Genomic DNA, 23569 nt, shown 5'->3' on the forward strand with positions numbered 1-23569 from the left:
ATCTCAATTGCAAAAAAAACTGTAGCTATCATTCTAATTCTAATGTAGGCTAATTTGGAAAAGCTGAAACTATTCGAGTTTGGTCAATCCAAAATTGCAAGATGTATCTTCGCAAATGCTGCTCAATGACCAATGTCAACACAAATAGGTAGAATCGTTGAAAATGTTTTCAGTTAACATGACACAGGGGCTATTTAACGTGGTTCTTATGACAACTTTCTTCATAAAATTGATAGAAACCCATCGCCAAACTGTTTTTTTACTATTCCAAACCCACGGAGTAAAATCCAATATCCAAAATTTTTACCGTAAGCTAACAATTTTATCAAGTAGCCAGTAAAATTTGAAATAAGGTTATTTTTGAACAGCCCCACTGGCAAAGTACTGCAATTAGGCAAACAGTACTTGAGTACTTCGAAAAGGTAGAAATTTTTTTTTTATCGACCATCTCTGCTTGCTACAGAAAAGAAGTCCGAAAAATCATGTCGACGGCCATGTTGAGAGCATTCAACCTGTCAACTTTCACATGCAGTCCGAAAATTATATCCTGCGTCACATTTGTGGTCTATGTGCTGACAGGCGGCGAGCTGATTGCTTCACAGGTGAGTCTAGCTAGAGATGGCCAAAGAATTAGAGATATTCAATAGCAAATTTGACTCAATGTACAATTGAAATATTGATATTTAAATGAACGCGAATATTTGAGGCGTCAGGGGTGATCGTCAGCAACTAGTAGACAATTGGAAAGAATATCGACTCAATTCCAACCCGTACAAGCAAATTTATTGGTGATTAAAAAGTTTGGACTTGAATAAAATAGTGTTCACGGTGGGAAATTCTATCATTCAGATACACTACTCACACAGCTTTGCTTCATCGGATTAGAATCACTGAGAAAAATTTGTTTTAGACAACGTTGAAATTTCGTATACTAAAACTAGAAGGATCTAGTTGCGCAAGTCTGAGTGCTAATGGGCAGGGTGTTAATGACTCGAATTGCGATATTTTGGTGACTCGACTTGACTCGAGTCATTTTTTCAATTGCATAAAATGACTCGACTTGTACTAGAGTCATTGTGCATGACTCGAATCAAGACATATGACTAGAGACTAGGACAGCCAAGACAGATATTTCATTGTAACTTAGAAGAATCGTAAAGTTACCAATTTCATCTATCAGTCATGCTCATGATACTTGAAAAATGGGGCCAGAAACTGTAAAGACCAGGAAAATTAGGATATTGTGAATGCGAGCCATTCTATATCACTCGAGCACAGTTAGAAAAGCGGGTTGAAACAGATTGAACTGAACACTGAACAGTGAAAATATCGACTTGAACTCGGACTCTCGTCAAAACACTATGACTCGGACTCAACCCTCTTGCTAGATGACTTGGACTCGGACTTGATTCGGTGGTGAATTGAAAATGACTCGACTCCAAAACTATAAAAGTGAGATTGACTTGTGACTTGGTTACAACCCTGCAAATCAGTGAAATCTTCTTCATTACTCTGAAAAAGTTGAAGGATTTTGTTACTTACCATGTCAATTATGTGAAGAATCATGCATTTCCGTGAACAAAATACAAATCAATTGAACCGTTTACAGGTGTTCAAAGTGATCGGGATCTACAACGTGATACGGTTGTCACTGGGGCTTTTCTTCCCGTTGGCAGTGGAGAAGATGGCGGAAGCCAAGATTTCAATCAAGAGAATTGAGGTTTGTCTGATTGTGTATCAGATGAAAATGTACCTTCGTCTATGAAAAGAAAAGCACTTCTATACAGACTTGTACAAACTACCACTCTAGTAGGTTGACGGTCAACTAACTAACTGGTTTTTCGAGTAGTTCTAGTTGCGTATAAAAAATTCGCTGTCTAGCAACTAAAAAACATGTCGTTTGGCGTGAATCTGGCGGAAAATTGATCAGATTCCAATAAATAAAAATGAATGAGTTATATTTTAATTGGTGGCGGATTTTTTAATATCGTTAGTTTCAGTTCTAGTTCTAGTTGCAAATTTTGAAAATCACGCAGATTGTGCAAGCCTGATTCTAGGCCCCAGAGGGTGGTTGATTGAAAGACTACTAGTTGTTTTGACACCTTCCTATGACCGAAGCAGCTGCCCATGTGTCAGAATTGCAACGTAGAGACGGTCTCATCAGACAAAAACTGAAGTCTAGAAAGCAGATGAAATCCTTTAATACGAAACAAGATTTAAAAGTCTGTGCAGACTAATACTCTAGTAGTGAAGCCATCTTCGAAATATTTACTTCAATATAGAATTGATGTTTTTGTTTTCAATATGAATTTGCCATTCATGTGCTATCAAAATGGAGTTGTCAGTCATGAGATCAATCCCTACACGCTTTTGACATCATAACTACTGCTTCAGTGCCTAATTTTACCTAAATACTGTCTATAAATCAATAATTTGCTGGTAATTTTTTTTCTGTTCATTTTTACGACAAAGTTCTGTGGAAGTGAGATAAAAACTTGTTGCTTCTGCATTTTTTATGCCCAAAATCAGCTTTCTAGTGTAAGCGGTAATCGATATATAGCATAGCAAAATTAGCCATTTTTGGCTCGTTCGGTGAAATTGCACGACCACCAGAGTGTGCACGTGCCCAAAATTATGATAGAAATTACTTTTTCATATTTGGCACCACATATCAAGTGTCCGATTTGAAATTCAAAATGTTTCATTTTTATATTCCACCCTACTTCCTATCTTTTCATTGTATCGCAGTCTTGTGGTGTTTTGAAATGACAAAATTATAAATAAAACTATACTGAACTTGTTCTGGCATGTGGACTCTATTGCAGGCGTTCCTACTTCGAGACGAGTTCCAGTCCGTTGAATGCAGAGCTGATATCAAATCCAACGATGTTGTTGGAAATAATCACAAGTTTCACGAGGACAAAATAAGTTTTGTGGAAATGAGAAAATTTTGTGGAAAGTGGTTTATGGTGAGTGTTTAGTGTTTGATAATAATTGGAGCAAGCATAGTATTTTTAGAATTTAATTTTCTACGGTACTAATTGTAAGTGTAAATATCATTTACCATGTCATATTTGTTGATACGATTGTTAATATCCAATTGTTCTTTATCACCCCTGACAAGTGTCAGCCGAAAATATTCGGGTTTATTACAAAAAGCATGTCTTATTCAATTGTTATTGAAGTTCTGTACATCCAAGAGTCTCTTTTAAAGCCAAATTCACATATCAGAATGACGCAAGAAGTGGAGACTCTTCTTCAACGTTGAAGAACATCAACGTCCGTGTCGAGGCTGGACAGCTTCTAGCTGTCATCGGTCCTGTTGGTTCTGGGAAGGTACAATTTTATTTCTACCAAGTAGGGCCGGGCATAATGATTCAAGTACTCCAATCTGAATTAAGTAGGCTGTTAGTACTAATGGTTCGAGTCGAGTAGTGAGACGTGCTTCTTTCGAGTAATCAAATAATAAGTTCCTTTCAACTAAGAGTTAACTTATCAATGAGAATTAGAGATTCGATGATTTGTTGCAATGTGGAAGCTTTGAAACCTCGATTAGTCGTATCGCAGCATACGAAACATGTAGTAGGCTGAAAAGCTACGCACTAGGGTTGTTCAAAAATATCTGTTTTTTCTGGATTCCGGGGATTCACTGATTATATTGTTAGGTTGCCTAAAAAACTCTGCACACCAAATTTAGCTCGATTCCAACTGGTAGATGTCAACGCACAGGAGCAGGGTTGTAATGACTCGAGTCATGACTCGACTCGAGTCCGACTCGAGTCACGATTTTTTGATGACTCAACTTGACTCGAGTCATTTTCTCAAAATACGGAAATGACTCGACTCGACTCGAGTCAATATGTGTATTTACTCGACTTGGACTCGACTCATTGCGCATGACTCGAACCAAGTCATATGACTCGAGACTCAGACGGCCAAGACCGACATTTCATTGTAATTTCGAAAAACAGTAAAGTAACCACCCTATTGCGATTACGTCTATTGGTACTGGTACTTGAAAATGCGACCATAAACTGTTGAAAGCGAGGAAAATCAGTATACTATAAATGCGAACCATTCGATATCACCAAGCAGATTTATAAGAGTGGGTTTAACATGACTTTAACTGGAAACTGAGCAGTCAGCACAATGACTTGGACTCGGACTCGAGTCATAATGCCATGACTCGGACTCGAACCTCTGCTTGATGACTTGGACTCGGACTTGACTCGGTGGTGAATTGAAAATGACTCGACTTGACTCGAGTCAAAACCATAAAAGTGAGAATGACTTGTGACTCGGACCTTTGTGACTTGGTTACAACCCTGCACAGAAGTTTGAAATTTATGAATCTAAAAAAAATATGAAAAAAAATTTCAAATTTTATTGTCAACCCCATGAACTTGTTAAGTTGTCTAAAAGAACGATGCTTACCAAGTTTTGCTCACTTCCGACCGGTAGAAGCGAAGTTATAGTAGTTGAAAGTTTTGGATTTGCGAAAATAGCCTGGACGGTGGGTAGTCCCAGAATTATGAATGAAAAACTTCGCTGGTACGGGTTGGAATTACGTCAAATTTTGTATCATTTTTAGACAACTCAATTTCATGGGGTTGCCAGTAAAGTTTGAAAAAATATTTAAAAATTTTCTATATCAAGTTCCAAAATTTTCAATCTCCTGCGCGTTGATATCTACCAGTTGGAATTGAGCAACTGAAAATTTAATCAATTAGTCCCCGGAATCCTGAATCACTCAGGTACTCGATTTTGCCGAACCCTGTTGCCAATTTGCACGGTTTGTGAATATTATAATAATTTACAGTCATCATTTTTGAGCGCCATTTTGGGCGAACTGCCGACGTCTAGCGGCGAAATTGAAGTGAACGGAAAAGTGACGTTTGCAAATCAAACCCCGTGGGTGTTCGCCGGAACTGTACAGGAAAATATTCTGTTCGGGGAAGAGCTCGATTGGGGTTGGTACGACAAAGTGATCAAAGCGTGCGGGCTTGAACGAGTGAGTTCTGGGCCAATTCTACTAATTAGAGCAATCAGGAAATGTAATTGTTATTTGATATTTGTCAAGTGATTCTGTGTTATCATTTCAACACTGATCTCATTTCTGGTATCTTTGCTAAACGAGCCAAGCTCGATTGACAGACATTTGTCATTCTCCTGCTGACGAGAATCAACTCTAATTGATACGAACTGAACTTGATTATTGTTCTATTTGATTCAAATTCAGAAGTTAATTCAATTTTCAAGTTATTGCGATTCGGCAATTCTAGTTGCAGTAGCAGCTAGTAACAATTCTAATCTAACTTGTGACATGTTTCTCATTTCAATTCCATTCTATTTCGATATTTAATTCAATTCAAAATTTTGTGAGTTTATTAATTCTAATCTAATTTCTCGTTTTCCTTGGAAATGCTACAGCAAAATGGTATTGTATCAAATGAACCGAGAAATGATCTTGTGAACTGGACTTGACTTTTTGTTGAAATTTCTTTCTTATTCTACGGTATGCAATTCCATTTCCAAGTTTTCGCGAATTCAGTCATCCTGATTGTAATCTAATTTTTAAAGCTGTATAGTAGGGCTGTTCAAAAAAAACTGTTCCTTCAGATTTCGCTGGCTACTTGATAAAATTGTTAAGCTGGTGAAAACAACGCTGCACACCCAATTTGGCTCCATTCCAACCGGTGGAAGCAAGATTCTTGCAGTAGAAAGTTTTGAATTTATCATTACAAAATAAAAAAATTAAATTTCAAATTTTTCTGTCTACCCCATAAAATTGTTAGGCTGTCAGTGGAGATGATTCACACCAAATTTGGCTCATTCCAACCAATAGAAGCGAAGTTATTGCAGTGGAAAAATTTGGATTTGAATAAAATATTATTTACGGTGACCAACTCTTTAATTATTTATTATAAATTCATAGAATTAGAAATTTTTCTACTGCAATAACTTCTCTAGTGGTTGGAATTGAGCCAAATTTGGTACGCATCATCTCTACTGACAACCTAACAATTTTATCAAGCAGCCGGTGAAATCTGAAGGAAAAGTTTATATTTTGAACAGAACAGCCCTACTGTATATCTGTCATTCTAGTTCTAATCAACTTTTGAAGCGCTGTAAATTTCCTAGTTGCACAATTCTGTTCAGGACTTTGAGCTGCTGCCTAACGGAGATCAGACCGTGGTGGGCGAACGCGGGGTTACTCTGAGCGGGGGGCAAAAAGCCCGGGTTAACCTAGCTCGAGCGGCTTACAGAAAAGAGGCCACCGTCTGTCTGTTTGACGACCCGTTAAGCGCTGTCGATGCCTCTGTTGGGAACCATTTGTTCGAGAATTGTATATCGGGACTTCTGAAAGATAAGGTGTGGGTTCATATTGTGATTAGGGCAGTGTTGGTATGAGTCGAGTCAACTTTTCACATGACTTGACTCGACTTGTGTCACTTTGCGGAATGGAGTTGACCTGACTCGGGGTTCATGTTTCATAACTATAGAATAGGGCTGTTCAAAAATAGCGTTTGTTTTTCAAATTCTTCTGGCTGCTTGGTAAAATTGTTAGGTTGCCTACAAAAATGACGCACATAAAATGTGGCAAAGTTCCAACCTGTAGAGGCATTGCTATTAGAGGATAAAGTTTTAGATTTATTAAATGAAAAAAAAATGAAAAATTGAAATTTTACTGGATACCTCATGAAATTGTTAGTTGGTGTTTCTGACATTAGATCCTCTAAAAAACGATGCACATCATATTTGGCTCAATTCCAACCAGTAGAAGCGAAGTTATTGAAGTAGAAAATTGTGGATTTGAAAAAATAGTTTTCCTATGCCGTTTTTGTTTTGTATGCAATTTAACAATTTAATCAAGTAGCCAGCAGGATTTTAAAAATAGTTATTTTTGAACAGCCCTAGTACTCGGGCAAGCTTTTTACTACGTCTGAATATTTCACCCTCATTCATTCATGCATGCCAGGTTCGAATTCTGGTGACGCATCAGCTACAACTTCTGCAAGACGCCGACCAGATCATTATTCTCAAAGAGGTTGACAGCCGCACGTTCAGACTCTTGACATGTCGAGACTATTTAGATGAATATTTCAGGGAGAGATCGCAGGCCGCGGAACGTACGACGAGTTGCAGGCCGACGGAACGGATTTCGCGGCTTTGTTGGGTGAACGAGAGAAGGAACATGAAGAAGAGATTACTTCGAGCTATTTGTCAGATGACGAGACGTCAGGTTTGAATTCATATTTGTATAATCCGATAGATTTTTAAAATGTGAAACTAGAACCACAACTAAAACGTTTGACTTTTCAAAACTCGTAATTAGAACCAACGCCCTTTGAAAACCCGCAACCAACTAACTAAAATAGAATTAACTAGATTCAATTCCGAAGCAAGTCTTTTATTATTATTTTGTCGGAATCGGATAGGCTCTTAACATGAACATCCGTACAAGTTTGAATTTGGGGGGTTTTGACCAGGGTTGTAATGACTCCAGTCATGGCTCGACTCGAGTCATTTTCTCGAAATACGGAAATGACTCGACTCAAGTCCATCTGTGTATTGACTCGAGTCATTGCGCATGACTCGAACCAAGCCGTATGACTCGAGACTGAGACGGTCAAGACCGGCATTTCATTGTAATTAAGAAGAATAGTAAAGTAACCACCCTATTGGGATTTCGTCCATTGGTACTGGTACTTGAAAATGCAACCAGAAACTGCTAAAAGTGAGGAAAATGAGTGTATTATAAATGTGAACCATTCGATATCACCAAACAGAGTTATAAGAAGCTCGAAACTGATGAGTCAACACAATGACTTGGACTTGGACTCGAGTGATAATACCATGACTCGGACTTGACCCTCTGCCCGATGACTTGGACTCGGAGTTGTCTCGGTGGTGAATTGAAAATGACTCGTTGGAACATCGGTATCACGTTTCATGACGACACATGCTTTCTAGTTGTTCGGCAACTAATTTATATTTCATCCGCAACTAACTAGAACTACTCAAAAAACAGATATTTGGCCCTCAACTAAATAGATTGGTAGTTTGTGGAAGTCTATATTCATTCCGAAGCATCAAACGGTTCGTTTTTGCCGTAATCACACGATTTGAATTACCTTCATTTTCAGTTCTCATCCGTAAGCCGCAGTCTCCAAAGCTGAAACTCGCGACGTCGGTGCCTTCTCTACTGGTGGAGGTGAGCAGTTTTTCTTGGCTTTTTTGGGTACTTTTTGGTCAAATTAATCGTTGTCAAAGTGTGATATCGACTCAATATTATCGTCAGACCAATAATAATGTTCAGGCTCAAGTCATGACTAGATATATGAGAGATTTAGTTTGCGGTGACAATATTCGATTTGTTATGTTGAAGGAAACAATGAGTTTGTGTGGCGAGGAGATTTTGAAGGCGGACGAAGTGAGTCGGCGGTTTCCTGAAGATGATGTTGCTGCATAAAAAAACATATTTTGTTCACCAGGGCGAGTTTTCTCCGGCCCCAGAAGAGGAGAGAGCCGAGGGCCGGGTCGGCGGTCGCGTTTACAAGGAATACTTCTCCGTCGGTGCCGGAAACATTTTTTTATTCTTATTTCTTCTCATCATCCTTGCCAGCCATGTTTCTTTTCTGTTGTGCGAATGGTGGATCTCGGTTTGGTGAGTTTTTACTTGTTACTGATTAAGGCTGGGCAAAATCGAGTGCCGTAAACCGGGGTAACTTTGGACTTAAGGGTAACTTTGGACACTAAGCAGTAAAAGATTTAAATGGTTATTGATGAAAAAGGGTTGCCGCTGGATGTCCAATTCTTTTTCATGAGGCAACAGTACTACAAGTAGTCCCTATAAAAGGTGGATTCATTTCACTACCAGATAAACTTGACCCAACATCGATAAATTAATGGAGGGGGTCAATTTCGTCAAAATTGATGGCCAATAAACTTCTTACAGCCAAACATAGATAGCATGTGATTCATCGATTCAAAACTTGGCAGCAGATACCTCTAAGTAGTCTTAATCCATGGCCAAAATCTCAGTGGGCTCACCCTTAGATCAATACAAGAAAATGTGATGTCCAAAGTTACCCCATCAAATTTTATCAGAACGGGGCAACTTTGGACAGTGAAAAATGTGATATTTAGAGCTCTGGAAAGTGGCTGCTTTATCTGCGTCAAAGGGTATCGTCAACTATATTCCTTATGACTTCTTGATGGCTTCTTAAAATGGAATGAGAAGGTTAATAAATTAAGAGTTTGCCAAAATATGAAAAAATGGGTAGGCAATGACCTGAGAGATTGTAATCGGGTGTAAGCTACTTGAAAAACTTATCACATACTCCTAAAGATGCGCCTGCTGAATATGGGATATCGTAAATTACGACAAATATATCCATCAGAGGACATAGGAAAGGGAAAATATATCTTTTCTAGAACAGTAATATATTCGAAATCGGCATAAATCACGCTAACATACTTAATGTTTGCTGTCGATTGCTGACACTGCCAGTGGGATACCCCGTTGTCACCACACGTTATTATAAGTCCCAATTGGTGAAGGCATGAGGGAAAATTGAGTAAAGGGATGAATAAGGGGGCATTAGCCTTCATAAACTACCTAAATATTTTTTTTTGGGGGGGGGGATTAGGTAAAAATCATGCAAGATGCCAGACATATACTATTTTGTTTCAGTATTCGTCACTGCTCTCATCAACTCTTACCAAATAACCCTCATTTACGAGGTTTCATAAACAATAGAGGGTAAAGGCATACAAAAAACTACATTGTCCAAAGTTACCCCACATGCAGGGGTAACTTTGGACACGGATAATTTACAAAAATAAGGTACTTATTTATGACCATGAAGATTTTGGATTAGTTAATTCTAATCTTTGCTCCATGACTCCAAAAAAACACAAAACTTGCCTCCCCTGCACCCTAGCATTTCCAAGATACAAAGCGGAATTGTTGAGAATTGTCCAATGTTACCCCGGTTTACGGTGCCTGAGTCGTTCAATTCTGAGTCGAGTATTCGCGTATCAATCATTATGACGCCAAAATAGTATAAATGATGTGGAAAGTTGAAACAGCTTCTTGGAGGTGCAGAACTTCAATATGCAATTGAATAGTCTATTGATATTCAAATGAACTACAATATTTTCGGCTGACACTCGTCAGGGGTAATCATCAGGGGTCGTCAGAGGGGTGACCATCTAAAAATAGTATATTGAGCCTTTCCTTCCCGATTATTCGAAATTTCATGCCGGTGACGTCATATTTATTGATACGATTGTTGATATAAAATGTTCTTTCTAATTCTCTACTAGTTGGCTGCCGATTACCCTTGATGAGTGTCAGCCGAAAATTTTCGGGTTCATTTCTATATGAATATACTATTCAAACTTCAATCATGTACATTTCCGCTATCACTGAGTATATAATGGCAGTCCTACATCAGATTAGAGATAATTTGGTATTGTGACAATGCTCTGGTTCGATGCTGAGTTCACAGATATGTCATTTTTAGTAACGTTTGTCGCTTTGAACTACATGTTTCCTATGCTGTGATACGACCAATCGGGGTTTTGAGGCTTCCACAGTGGAAAATGCTATCGAAACTATAATTTTGGTTGATAAATTCACTCTCACTGTCAAGGAAAACATAATTTCAGTACTTGAAAATATAATCTCTCGCTACTCAACTCTTATCATTAGAATGAATACTCAATTCAATTTTGAGTACTCGAATCATTGTGCTCAGCCCTATTCCTGATTGGTCGAGACACGTTTGTTTGTCAGGGCTTCGAATTATGGCGAGTACAAAAAGTCATTGGAAACGTTGCCCGTTAACCCAGGCAACTTTTCCTTAACTACAATTGCCATGACAAGCTTCACATCTGATGTGCCGGAGTTTGACACTGGCTATTATCTCAAAATGTACGCAGGTATGTACGCACTCTTATAACAATCTACGTTCATGATCAGCTCAGCACTTTCGTTCAACAGTGCTGACGGTGACCACCTTCGTAATAATCATCGTCAGGGCGATGATGCACTTCTACGTGTGCGTGTCGTCCGGGATCCACATGCACAACAAAATGTTTCGAGCCATATTACGAGCTCCCGTCAGATTCTTCGACACAAATCCTTCTGGTGGGTTTTGAAAAATGCGCAAGACAAATTTACTGGAATGTTTATGTTATTATTCGAATTTTCATGACAGTTATATGGTCAGACTTGTACAGACTACCAAACTACCAATGCTGTTTATTTGAATAGTTCGACTTCTAATCCTAGTTGCTTATTTCCAAAGGGAATAGTTCTAGTTATATTTGCGCATTTTGATCAGTGATTAGTAGGGCGTTTTTTTTACCTAAACTAACTGAATTTTGACCAAATTTTGACCTAATGTGTGTAAATTAGATGTTTTCCCACATAATGTTAAAATTGTACAACTTATCTTCATTTTTGGTTGGAACTGGCTGTCCTAACGAAGTAGTTTGGCCCGAAAAAACGTTTTTGGCTTAGAAACAGACTAATTTATACATGAAAAAACTAGTATTTTAACGAAATCTGGCCGTATGAAGAATTCCAGTAGTTACAATACGTATTATGGTAGAAATAATTAAATTTGTTGTAGTACAACAAGAGATACTTTCCTGTTGTGCGTACACTGCTGGTGACACACCGTGTTGCTTCATTCTGACAATATTGTCTACATCACAATTTTTCATCATGCACTTCTTAATATAAGAAACAAGCAATGCCCACGCAGTCTTTCTTCAGTTAGGATAATGCGGTACGCTGACCATAACACCAGTCGAGCTATTTGTTTTATTTGACCGTTTATGATTCGCAATGAGTAGACGATTGGCTGTTTACAACGGTAGGTCTATGAAGTAGGCTACAAGCTGTAAAATATCAAATGATACGTTCACCGACAGTACAAAATCTACGATACAGACGAAATGCAGAGGTCAAAAAGATTTTGACTTTGTAAACAATTTTGACCTAACGCTACAATTTTGACAAAATTCAGACAAATTTTGACATGTCAAAAAGAAATCGGCCTAGTGAAGTGATTACTTCTAGTTCTAGCTACATACTAAAAAAAATTAGTTGCCGAACAACTAGAAAATACATGTCATAATTTGGTGTGAATCGTGATACCGGCGTTCTGTTGTGTGATGTTCCTGCAGCCATTGATAGCTCAGAGTCATCGCTACGAACAGTAGTGTGGCCATGGGGTGTGTTTTGTTGGTCGGAACTTCTCCCATTTCAAACTTGTACTGACGTTCATGTTCATGTGACAAGCCCAACCGATTCCGATAAAATAATAATTGGTAAGCTACTCTGGCATTGAATCTATTTCGATGTGTTTTAGTTAGTTACGGATTTTTAAATGTCGTTAGTTCTAGTTGTAGTACCGGTATTGAAAATTCGCATGTTGATAACCCAGTAGTTTGTACAAGTCTAGGTATGGTTGTTGATAGACAATGTTCTTTTCAATTCTGTATTAGTTGCTGACGACTGACACCCACAGACGAGTGTCAGCCGAAAATATCCAGATTTCAATATGAATATATTATTCAATTGTATATGGAAGTTCCCTACCTCCGAGAGTCTTATCAAATGTTTATGTTTTGCAGGCAGGATTCTTAATAGATTTTCCAAAGATATCGGTCAAATCGACGATCTACTGCCGTTGACCTTTTTCGATTTCCTTTTTGTGAGTATTTTGTAATGAAATTTAGAAATAAGGGTCGCTGTTTGCATGCATTGATCAAGACTCTAATGCAGCACTGCTCAACTGGCGGGCCGCGGTCCGAATGACATTTTCTGTGTTGAGTTCGGACCCTATCTCAGTATTTTTTAACAGTGCCAAATCACAAATAATTTTCCTGCTCTTCTCAAATTAGGAGCGCAAATTCTCACTATGTTTGGGTCTGCTTACACCTGTGAGTCGGTGTTTTCAGACGTGGACTTTATAAAGAATACTTTTCACGTATGCATTACAAGTAAGGCAGGGCACAGTGATTTGAATGCATGAATCTGAATTGAATATTAATTCTAACGATTCTAGTAATGAGACATGGTTTTTCTGAGTACTTAAATTATGTTGACCTAGCCGCTAAACCAAGATTTAAAGAACTAACGATAAATAAATCACCAATTCTCCACTAGCCTGCAACTAACGGAACATGAAATACATTTCACTTATAACTTTTGCTGGATTTTGTATATCGTTATTATATTTGCATGACTGTAAATTATATCATGAGAGTTATAACGGGCCGATGCAAATTTTGAAATTTCATAGCTTGACATTTGCTAAAACAGTTGAACATCCCTACTGCCCTGCAATGCAATCTATTTCCAATCCCGATCAATTTGCGCATTGATTTTTTCCTCGGATGAATTGAGTTCAATGTGTGTGATCCGATCACCAGATGATGTCGTTGATCTGGAAACGATTGATGTAATTTCAGATTTGCGGGCTGATTTTCAGCATTATGATTCTGGCGATCGCAATTAACTACTTGGTCGTGATTATCGTGCTGCCGATGGTCGTGTATTTCTTTTGGTTGCGACAATACTACCTCAAAACATCGCGAGACATCAAGAGGTTGGAAGGATCTTGTAAGTAAACCGAGTCTCTTACTTTGTCTTGGGTAGAGCTCGACTGATTATTATCGAGTTGCTGATAATATCCAGTCGATATCGTACTGTAAGAGAAATATCAGTATCGTTCATTAGTGGTAAAAATTATCTATCATTTTATTGACATCATCACGTGGTGGTAGGAATTCAGAAAACTATAATCTGTGACTGATAGACTGGGAATGTTTATGTATTGCTTATAGCAGTGGTCGGGAACCTTTTTTGTTTGAAGAGCCATGTTAGCCCTATATTTCCCATTTTAGCTCCAAAAGAGCCATACAAGTCAATCACTTGTTACGTCAAAATTGAAAATTCGTGGCGTCATGATAGCACAAATTCCAACTCCCTACATGGGATTAATCGTGGGCGCCATATTTTCTCTGTAAAAACTGGTAGGCTACTAATCATCCCATGGTAGCGCAATCCATCGTAAATAGCTGAGAATTTATAATAATTGATATTAATCTAATATAACTGTAGCACTGATTCCTAAAATCTAAATATTGATCGACTTCTCAATTCGGCGGTAACAAAGATGTTGCACTACACGCCAATATTTTAAGTGAAGTACTAGAAAGCTACTTATCAATGGCAAAGCGTTGTTTGTAATTTGGATTTGTAATTGAAATGTCACATTTGCAAACTGGATCGCCGTATAGGCGTCCCCATGTCGCGCTATTCTCTTTGATCAACCAATGTGTGATGGTACATCGAATTCGCGAGGGATATTAATCGCTGGCGCTGCAGCAACCTAAATTTGAGGATTTTGTAAAGGATTCCTGGCTCTTATCCCTTGATACGCCACTGTCTTGGCCTCTCAAATACATGGTTATGCTGCAACGAGAATAACTATTCTAGCCGTTAAGAAAATTTACGAACAAGTTGCTGCAATATCGATAAAATTAAGTTCAAAATTGAAAATATGCCAAAGATCTTATACCCAAAAAAGCCATATATGGCTCGCGAGCACTTGTTTGTTGGTTTCGTGATCAGAAACTAGATAATTCTAGTTTTCTAGACTGTTCGAAGCAAAATGCTTTTGATCTAATTGCAATCTGATTTTTGAAATGTTTCTATGATCTCATTTTAATTCCAATCTCAGTTTTAGTTATCCCGAAAATGCTGCATGAGAACTGTGTCGAGCTCAGCGTACAGACCTTTGCCAGTCTCATGCTTACAAGAATGAAATCTGAACGGAACTTGGATGATTTTTCGTATTTCTTGATTCTATTTTATATGTCAAATTCGGAATTTAATTCAACGCCCAAGTTTTTGTGAAATAAATCATTTTAATTACAGCTATAGTGAATTGAATCTGATTCCGAAACAAGCTGTCTAGCTATATTAGAATTCTAATCTGATTTGGAAAATCTATAATTCTCTAGTAGGCTGGTTCAATTCTGGTCAAGATGCAGCCTTTCTAGCTTGTTTCATGTCCAGCTGTAAAGCTATTCAAATAAGAACTCCAATGTTTTGGGTGTGCGCCTTAAGCTAGATGCCGTACCTTCTGAATATTGATGAAGTGCCTGTTATCGTTTTATCGGTATCGGCTGACAAATCCGATATCGGTCAGGCTCTCGTCTTCAAATTACAGCGCATGAGTGTGTTTTATAGTGATTTTTTTGAATTTTTATCTCCAGCACGAAGTCCGGTGTTCAGTCTGCTGTCCTCCACCCTTCAAGGCATCACGACCATCCGAGCTTTTCGTGTGGAAGATGAATTTGAAAGGAAATTTCACGAACGTCAAGATCTTCACAGTTGTGAGTAGGCCTGGACAAAATCGAATATCAATAACTATGATGTCAAAACTAGAGGTCGGCCGATTATCGAAATGGCCGATTATCGAGGCCGATATTTAGAGCTTTCCTGATTATTGATATTGCGGCCAATATTTTTTATTTAAAAAAAAATTCAAAAATATTGGAAATTAAATGCTCCGTGTTCTCAATCTCAAAAAATCGACGACGCAAAGGGTGATATATGACAGATTTACCCTTGCAGGACGAGTTTAGCTAGGTGAGCATGCAGAGAAACTATGCTTCCTGCATTACAATCTACCTTTTCTGGACTGATCTGCAATTCTGTATCATGTTTTGCTTTTTGGGTCATCCCAATTTTCAACGAATGTGCACAATTGCGGAATAATTATTTTCAATTTCAGTTTTCTCGTTTGTTGTTCAGCTTTCTGTGGCATGAACAAGTGCCATCTTGCCTAATATATAATATTTTTGGTGAAATTGTTCTCTGCTCCTTCCATATTAATATCGGCCTTGTGAGTTTGCCGATATATCGGTATCGGCCTGTAAAAATCAATATCGGTCGACCTCTAGTCAAAACAGTATCATAGTGTTGGAAATCTTGAATTACACCTCGATACTACTACTTAGTATTGCTGGTTGATTGTCTTCCATTTCAGGCGCGTGGTATCTGTTCATCTGCGCCGGGCGTTGGATCGGAGTACGTCTGGACCTCCTCAGCACTGTGTTTGTCGCCACAATTGCATTCATGTCAATAGCGACGTTACCCCTCATTCCTGTCACCCCCGGACAAATCGGACTGACCCTCAGCTACGCGATCTTACTTCTCGGCATGTTCCAATGGGGGGTGCGACAGAGCACGGAAGTTGAAAATTTGGTAAAATGGTTTCGCTGTTTGAAAGTTGATCGCAGATATTACTATTTGGATAGAGTTATATGGCGGTAATCCAATTTTAAACTAAAGTTGTGAAATGTTTCCATGATCTCATTTTAATTCTAATCTCAATTCTGGTTTTCCCGAAAATGTTACAGGAGAACCATGTCGTGTGAAACGAGCCGCGCATGTTGCAAATACATTTGCGATGGTCATGCTCATAAGAATGAAATGAGATTTGGTATGGACTGAACTCGATTTCTGTTTCAATTCATTCTTATCTAATTTGGAAACATACTGTGTAGCTATCATTCTAATTGTAATCTAATTTGCAGAGAAACTATCTATAATTCTAATTCTAATCTAATTTGGAATAAACTGTATAGCTATCATTCTAATTCTGAACTAATTCGGAAAACACTGTAGCTATAATTCTAATCTAATTTGAAAAAGCTGAAAATTTTCCAGCCTTCTAATTTGTTGCAGATGACTTCCGTCGAGAGGGTGCAACAATACTATTCCATTCCCCCCGAAGCCCCCGCCGAAGTGCCGGATAAGAAACCGCCGTCCGATTGGCCCCGGTACGGGGTGGTGACTTTCGACCGGGTGTCGTTTGCGTATTATGACGGCGGACCGGCCGTGCTGAAGGATGTTCGAATCAACATCAGGTCGCAAGAAAAAGTGAGACTGTGAACATAGATTGATAGGATTCTCAATACTATTGGATAGCATATTGATATTTAAATGAACCCGAATATTTTCGGCTGACACTCTTCAGGGGTAATCGTCAATTACTAGCAGACAATTTGAAAGAACATTGTATATCAACAATTGTATCATCTGTTTATTATTCAATTGTATATTGAAGTCCTGTACTTCAAGAGTGTCTGAAAATAGTAATTTTTGTTCATCACACCAAAAATCAAACAAGAGCAGAGATGACAATGTAGATTAGGAGGTACGTCAGATTTTGAGATTCAGACGTCACACGGGAGAGTATTTAGTGCAAACTATAACTCATTTTACGGTGGAAGCGAAGTTATTGTAGTTCAAATTTTAGACTTTAAATAATAGCATTTATGATGGGTATTTCAACACTGTACATATTATTTTTTCAAATGCAAAATTTTGATCATCAATAACTTCACTTCTAGAGGTTGAAATTGAGGCAAATTTGGCATGTAGTGATTGTTGTTCATCAGCCAAACAACTTAATTGAAAAGTCAGTAAAATTTGAAGAAAAAAGTTATCGGACAACCCTAGTGAGCATGTACACTAGGGTTATGACTAAAAAAAAATTTCAAAATTTTGTGTGTCCTGTAGTCACAAATGATGAGCTTTTGTGTCCTGATTTCAAAACTCACAAAAGTTAAGACTGTTTGAACAAAAACCTCCCGCAAAAAAATTTTCCAGTTTTCACTGTATGGAGGATAGGCTTTCTTTTATAGATACAGACTATATAATTTATTTATCGACTGATTTGAATTTAACTGACCCAATTCCAATTGCGAAGATTTAAAATAGTATTTTGGTACATTTTGATCGCCCAGATTGAATTATTCCTATCGTGTTCTTGTTTACAGTCAATATTAAATAATTAATAAATAATCATTAATTCCGATTTTAGATGTAGACTGTATATATCGTATAATTTCAATTTGTTTGACACAAATCAAACTGGGTGTTCGAAAAGGCGAAAGTAGAACAACTCTAGGTATTTTCAGCGGTCTAGAAAACCGCTTAGAAGAATATGATGTACAGGAAAATTTGAAAATCTCATATATCATATGTGACACCGTAGCATCTGTTGATACTGGACGGCAGAATGGCGTTGTTTCGAAACTGCGAAATGCAATGATGAGCATGGGTTTTCATATCCTTTGCCAACATCATATTATCGATTCTTAAAGCATATATTAGAGTTCTTCGATCCAACGTCTTCAAGAAATCCAACTCTTAGCTACAAATTTGAAGATGATGTGGTAAAACACTACGAAAACTAGGTGCAATCCACCAAGCACGAATTTCAGATGAAAATATTAGAAAACCGAGGATGTAGGGATGATTTTAAGTTTATCTATGGCATGTGCAGAACATGCCGTTCTTTCAAAGAAAATAGTATAGATTACCACTGATCAAATGGCATAAACTTCCAGCTCTACGCAATGCGAGAGGGTGCTCAAGGGTTGCGTTGCGTACTTCCACTTCCCCAGATAGAGAATAACTCTGGAGATGCTTATTTATCGCAAATGCGTGTCAGGAAGACTGGTATTCTAACCAGATGTCTAAGGATGGAATATACTAGATTATCGGTTCGTCGATAATAGCGAGACGATATCACACTTTGAAAGAATTATCGGTATCGGCCATTGGAGTTGAAAAATTAACGGCAATTTGCGTGTGACGTCACAACATGGCGGAAGGAAGCCAGAAAACTATAATCTTTGATCGCTAGACTGAGAATATTGATATATTTCATATAGCTTACACTTTACAGGTGTCCAGATGCAGCCTTTCTAGTTCATTTCATGTTTAATTATAACAATGGCTGTAAAGATGTTCAAATAAATGCCCTCTGAAGATTTGAAAATGTGCTTATGTATACATCCAACTTCTTTTGAATATCGGCTGAATGTATTGGGGTTATCGGCTAAGGTGTGAGATATTGGTTTTATCAGTATCGACCCAAAAATCCAATATCGGTCGGGCTCTAGAATATACCAAAGATCTATCTTTGCGGTCGAATGTCCTGCAGCGATAAAGTGCCCCAAAACCCCATTGGAAGTCGGATATGTCCGTCGTAGATGTCCCTGGCACTAACATAATAACAGAAAGGGAGGTCAAATTGATGAATGAACTTTACAATAAGTGTAAAAGGACATATATTTGAAGATTAAATTTGTAGCAAAGAATATCTTTGAATTTTAATTTTTTTCCATATTTGTACCACTGTCGAAAATTGATGTTAGTTTGTCCGGGACATTTTATTCGATTTGAACAAAATGATTATGATTTTATTAATTTATACCAAAATGTTCATCAATTCCTGCTACAGGCAAAATTTTTTTTTTTTAGTCATAACCCTAATGTACACACCAATATATATCATCAAAAAATATGTATTTATATATGCACGAAACAGAGTTAGGTAGCATTAACCTCAACGACACTTGTCTAGTACACGTTTTCTACATTTTCATCAGGTGGGAATCGTCGGTCGAACTGGTGCCGGAAAAAGCTCTCTCATTTCGGCTCTGTTCCGTCTCTCCGAATTGAGTGGAGGAGAAATCCTAATCGACGGAATCCCCATTTCTCCTCTGGGACTGAATGACCTCAGGAACGCACTGGCCATCATCCCGCAGGACCCCATTCTATTCACCGGGACCATGAGACGCAACTTGGACCCTTTCCAGCAGTACAGCGACTCTGAATTGTGGGAGGCCTTGGAACAGGTGGTTTGCCTGTAGAAAATGTTCAGCTATTCCAAATGATATTCGAACTATAATAATAGCTACACAGTCTTTTTTTCCAAATTGGAATATAATTAGAACGATTGAACACTGGACATGATCTTCATTGTGCTGTGATTAATTTTATACCAAGACCAGCTTCTGTTTGCAAAACAGTTGATTTTATCACATTAAATTGTGTACTCTGGCTATTTAGTGGTGTTATTGCATAGTAACAACACTAAGACAAACAAACACCAGTAAAATTTTGAGTAAAATCAGACAAGGTGGTATGCAGCTGACCAAACACTGGTCCAATCACGTGACTCGAATGATCTGCTTGTCCAAGTCTGCTTGCCAGTGGGCGCCTCGAACGCCATCTCTATTTTTGAGCTTCTTTTCAGGTCCAATTGAAAGAAGTCGTCGATTATCTGCCTTCGAAACTGAATTCTGAAGTGGCTGAATCAGGGTCCAACTTCAGCGTCGGCCAGCGTCAGCTCGTATGTCTCGCTCGGGCCGTTTTGAGAAACTGCAAGATTTTGGTGATCGATGAGGCGACGGCAAATGTGGATCTCAGGTTGGAACAGTGCTTGCTTACTAGATCGCAGACTTGGATAAATAGATAATCCTAGTTATTTCTATGCCCTTATTTTAATCCTAATCTCGTTTCTCTTTTTCACGACAATACTACAAGAGAACTGTCTCGCGTTAAATGAGTCAAACTTAATGACAGACATTTTGCCGTCCTCATGCTTATGAGGTTCCACTTTTATTTGATATCAAGTGAACTTGATTTTTGTTGCATTTCTTGCTAATGTTGAATTGAAGTCAGTTTTTGCGAATTCAGTTATCCTTATTTTAATCTAATTTTTAAAAAATGTGTACCGATAATTGTAATTATAATCTAATTTTTTTTTTATTTTGCAGCTATCACTCTAATTCTAATTTAATTTGGAGAAAACTGTGTAGCAAGAATTTTAATTGAAATCTACTTTTGTAAAAAACTGTTCAGCTCTCATTCTAATTCAGATCTAGTTTGGTAGATTCCCGGGGTTGTAACCAAGTCACAAGGCTCCGAGTCACAAGTCAATCTCACTTTTCTAGTTTTGACTCGAGTCAAGTCGAGTCATTTTCAATTCACCGGCGAGTCAAGTCCAAGTCACCGAGCAGAGGGTCGAGTTCGAGTCCAAGTCATTGTGTTAACTGCTCAGTTTCCAGTTAAATTCTTGTTAAGCCCACTTTTTATAACTCTGTTTTGTTGATATCGAATGGTTTGCATTTATTATATACTCATTTCCCTCACTTTCAGCAGTTTCTGATCGCATTTTCAAGTACCAGTACCAATGGACGAAATCCCAATAGCGTGGTTACTTTACTATTCTTCGAAATTACATTGGAATGTCGGTCTTGGCCGTGTGACTCTCGACTCATATGACTTGGTTCACAGTCCTGCTCAATGACTCGAGTCCAAGTCGAGTCATTTCCGTATTTTGAGAAAATGACTCGAGACAGGTCGAGTCATCAGAAAATCGTGACTCGAGTCATTTCAACCCTGTATGACCCTCCCTGTTTCTGCAGGACCGACCGACTGATTCAAGAGACAATCCGTGCAAAGTTTGCGACGTGCACGGTTCTGACGATCGCTCATCGGATTCACACCATCATCGATTCGGACCGCGTTCTAGTAAATAACTCGACATCTTGTCGCGTTTGCGCGCGATTAGCGCCGAGCACAATCATTCGAGTACTCCAATTTGAATTGAGTGGCAATTTTAACGAATCAAGTTGAGCAGTGATGGATGATTTTATCAAACACTAAAATTATTGGGTCCTTCCCACTTAGAGACATGATATCAACGTGAATCACAGTTTGGACACCTTTCTTTCAAACGTGGGAGACCTTGAAACTTGAATCGGTTGTGTTGCAGCATCCAAAACAATGCAACGTAATGCAAAGCTTCGTATGTTAGAGAAAATAACATTGCCGCAAAGTCCTGATCATCGCGCACGTATCCAAGAGAACTCTGTATATGGGTTTTGACCAAGTCACAAGGTTTCGAGTCACAAGTCAATCTCACTTTTCTAGTTTTGACTCTATTCGAATCGAGTCATTTTCAATTCACCACCGAGTCAAGTTCGAGTCCAAGTCAGTGACTGGATGGTCAAGTCCGAGGCATAGTGTTGTGACTCGAGTCACTATTCAGTTTTGAGTTCAATACGGCTCAACCCACTTTTTTCAACCCTGTTCAAGTAATACCGTAATTTTTCTCAGTCCTAACAGTTTCTTGCCGTATTTACCATCATCAGAACTGATAGACGAAATACCAATCATGTGGTAACGTAACTATTCTTTGAAGTTTCAGTGAAATGTCTGTCTTGGCCGTCTCAGTCTCGAGCCATTACGACCCTGCTCTGAATATCAACAACGGTATCATCAAATTGCCCCTGATGAGCGTCAGCCGGAAATAATCGGGTTTATTTTTAAATGGATTATTCCATTGTATATCAAAGCTCTCTACCTTCAGTGGTCTCTCTACATCGGCATACATAAACCAGCAAATTATCTTTAATATGATGTAGACGTCATATTATTTTGCTTGTGGTCTCATAAAATGTTCATATTGCTACTTTCTGTCATTGGTAATGTTATTCTGCTTTGGCACTATGTTGTCATAATGAGTGACACTCCAATACTTGATTCGAAACCTTACACTGCATCATGCATCGAATCATCCATTTGCTATATTTTGCTGAACTTGCAATTAATTCCTCGCATGACATATGTTTCTTAATTTCATGGTTGACAAAATAAATAAACTCTCTCTGTCTCCCTATGCAGGTGTTGGACGCAGGCCGTGTGCAGGAGTTTGACGAACCGCATCTGCTCCTGCAGGACAGAGAAGGATTCTTCTCCAAAATGGTGTCGAGTCTCAATCCGGGAGAAGCGGAACAGATGAGAAAGATTGCCAGCGCGGTAAATATTGACAACATTCCACTTCAATGCCATGCATGAATAACTAGATCTTGCTACTTGTCTGGTTATACTTGTATGATCGAAGTGCCAGTAATCCAATTCCAATCTGATTTGCGAAATGTTCCTTTACTCTCATTGTGATTCTCATTGAATTTCCTGTTTTCCTGAAAATGCTTCAGGAGAAATGTATTGTGTGCAACGAGCCGAGCTTGCCCCATTCTCGTGCTTATGAAAACGATCTCTGATTTAATATGAACACAAATGGAAGTTCACACACACACACATTTCACACGTCCACTTCCATTTGTGTACCTTGGAGTCGACTTTTATCAAAATACACCAACCCAAACTCTGTCAACAGAAGGAGTTTGTGTACCATCTAAAAATAGTGCATTGAACGCTCTCTCTTTCGAAATTTCATGCTGGGGACGTCATATTTTGTGATGCGATTGTTGATATACAATGATCTTTTGAATTCTCTACTAGTTGCTGACGATTACCCCTGACGAGTGTCAGCCGAAAATATATTTAGTTCAATATGAATATACTATACAATAATCTAATTCTGGAAAAACTGTGTGGCTATCATCCCAATTCTAATCGAATTTGGAAAAGCTTTTGCTTCGCAGAGATGAGCTTGGATATGGACTTGATATAAAATTTCTGATACCTTTCCATTTTTGTGCGACTTTTGAAGAAATTCCAGCCATTACCAGTTTTGAAATTTGATGTAGGCCAGTGATTCTCAACCGGTGTGCCGCGGCACACTAGTGTGCCAATTGGATTGCTCAAGTGTGCCACGAGCAAATTGGTAAACTTAGGTCGAAGTATAACAAAAATCCAAATTTT

The 23569-nt window shown here is 38.3% G+C and overlaps 1 protein-coding gene across 1 annotated transcript in view; it reads left to right on the top strand.

The window, feature by feature from the left end:
- The window catches only part of LOC145449645 (ATP-binding cassette sub-family C member 4-like), a 34741-nt gene that overhangs the window by 8042 nt on the left and 3130 nt on the right, over positions 1–23569 (top strand). The window contains exons 8-29 of the mRNA XM_080328043.1: positions 464–602; positions 1610–1720; positions 2826–2969; positions 3232–3336; positions 4820–5011; positions 6160–6372; positions 6980–7048; positions 7108–7243; positions 8148–8215; positions 8390–8434; positions 8496–8668; positions 10805–10950; positions 11012–11158; positions 12655–12734; positions 13495–13645; positions 15307–15426; positions 16083–16300; positions 16784–16978; positions 19501–19749; positions 20151–20323; positions 21325–21430; positions 22586–22720. Of these exons, the coding sequence (XP_080184169.1) occupies positions 464–602; positions 1610–1720; positions 2826–2969; positions 3232–3336; positions 4820–5011; positions 6160–6372; positions 6980–7048; positions 7108–7243; positions 8148–8215; positions 8390–8434; positions 8496–8668; positions 10805–10950; positions 11012–11158; positions 12655–12734; positions 13495–13645; positions 15307–15426; positions 16083–16300; positions 16784–16978; positions 19501–19749; positions 20151–20323; positions 21325–21430; positions 22586–22720 (3115 nt within the window). The remainder of the gene's footprint in view (positions 1–463; positions 603–1609; positions 1721–2825; positions 2970–3231; positions 3337–4819; positions 5012–6159; positions 6373–6979; positions 7049–7107; positions 7244–8147; positions 8216–8389; positions 8435–8495; positions 8669–10804; positions 10951–11011; positions 11159–12654; positions 12735–13494; positions 13646–15306; positions 15427–16082; positions 16301–16783; positions 16979–19500; positions 19750–20150; positions 20324–21324; positions 21431–22585; positions 22721–23569) is intronic.

The sequence above is a fragment of the Botryllus schlosseri genome, chromosome 11 (genome assembly GCF_051294905.1).
Source record: "Botryllus schlosseri isolate E-star chromosome 11, Bs_hap1, whole genome shotgun sequence".
In the NCBI taxonomy this organism is placed as follows: Eukaryota; Metazoa; Chordata; class Ascidiacea; order Stolidobranchia; family Styelidae; genus Botryllus; species Botryllus schlosseri.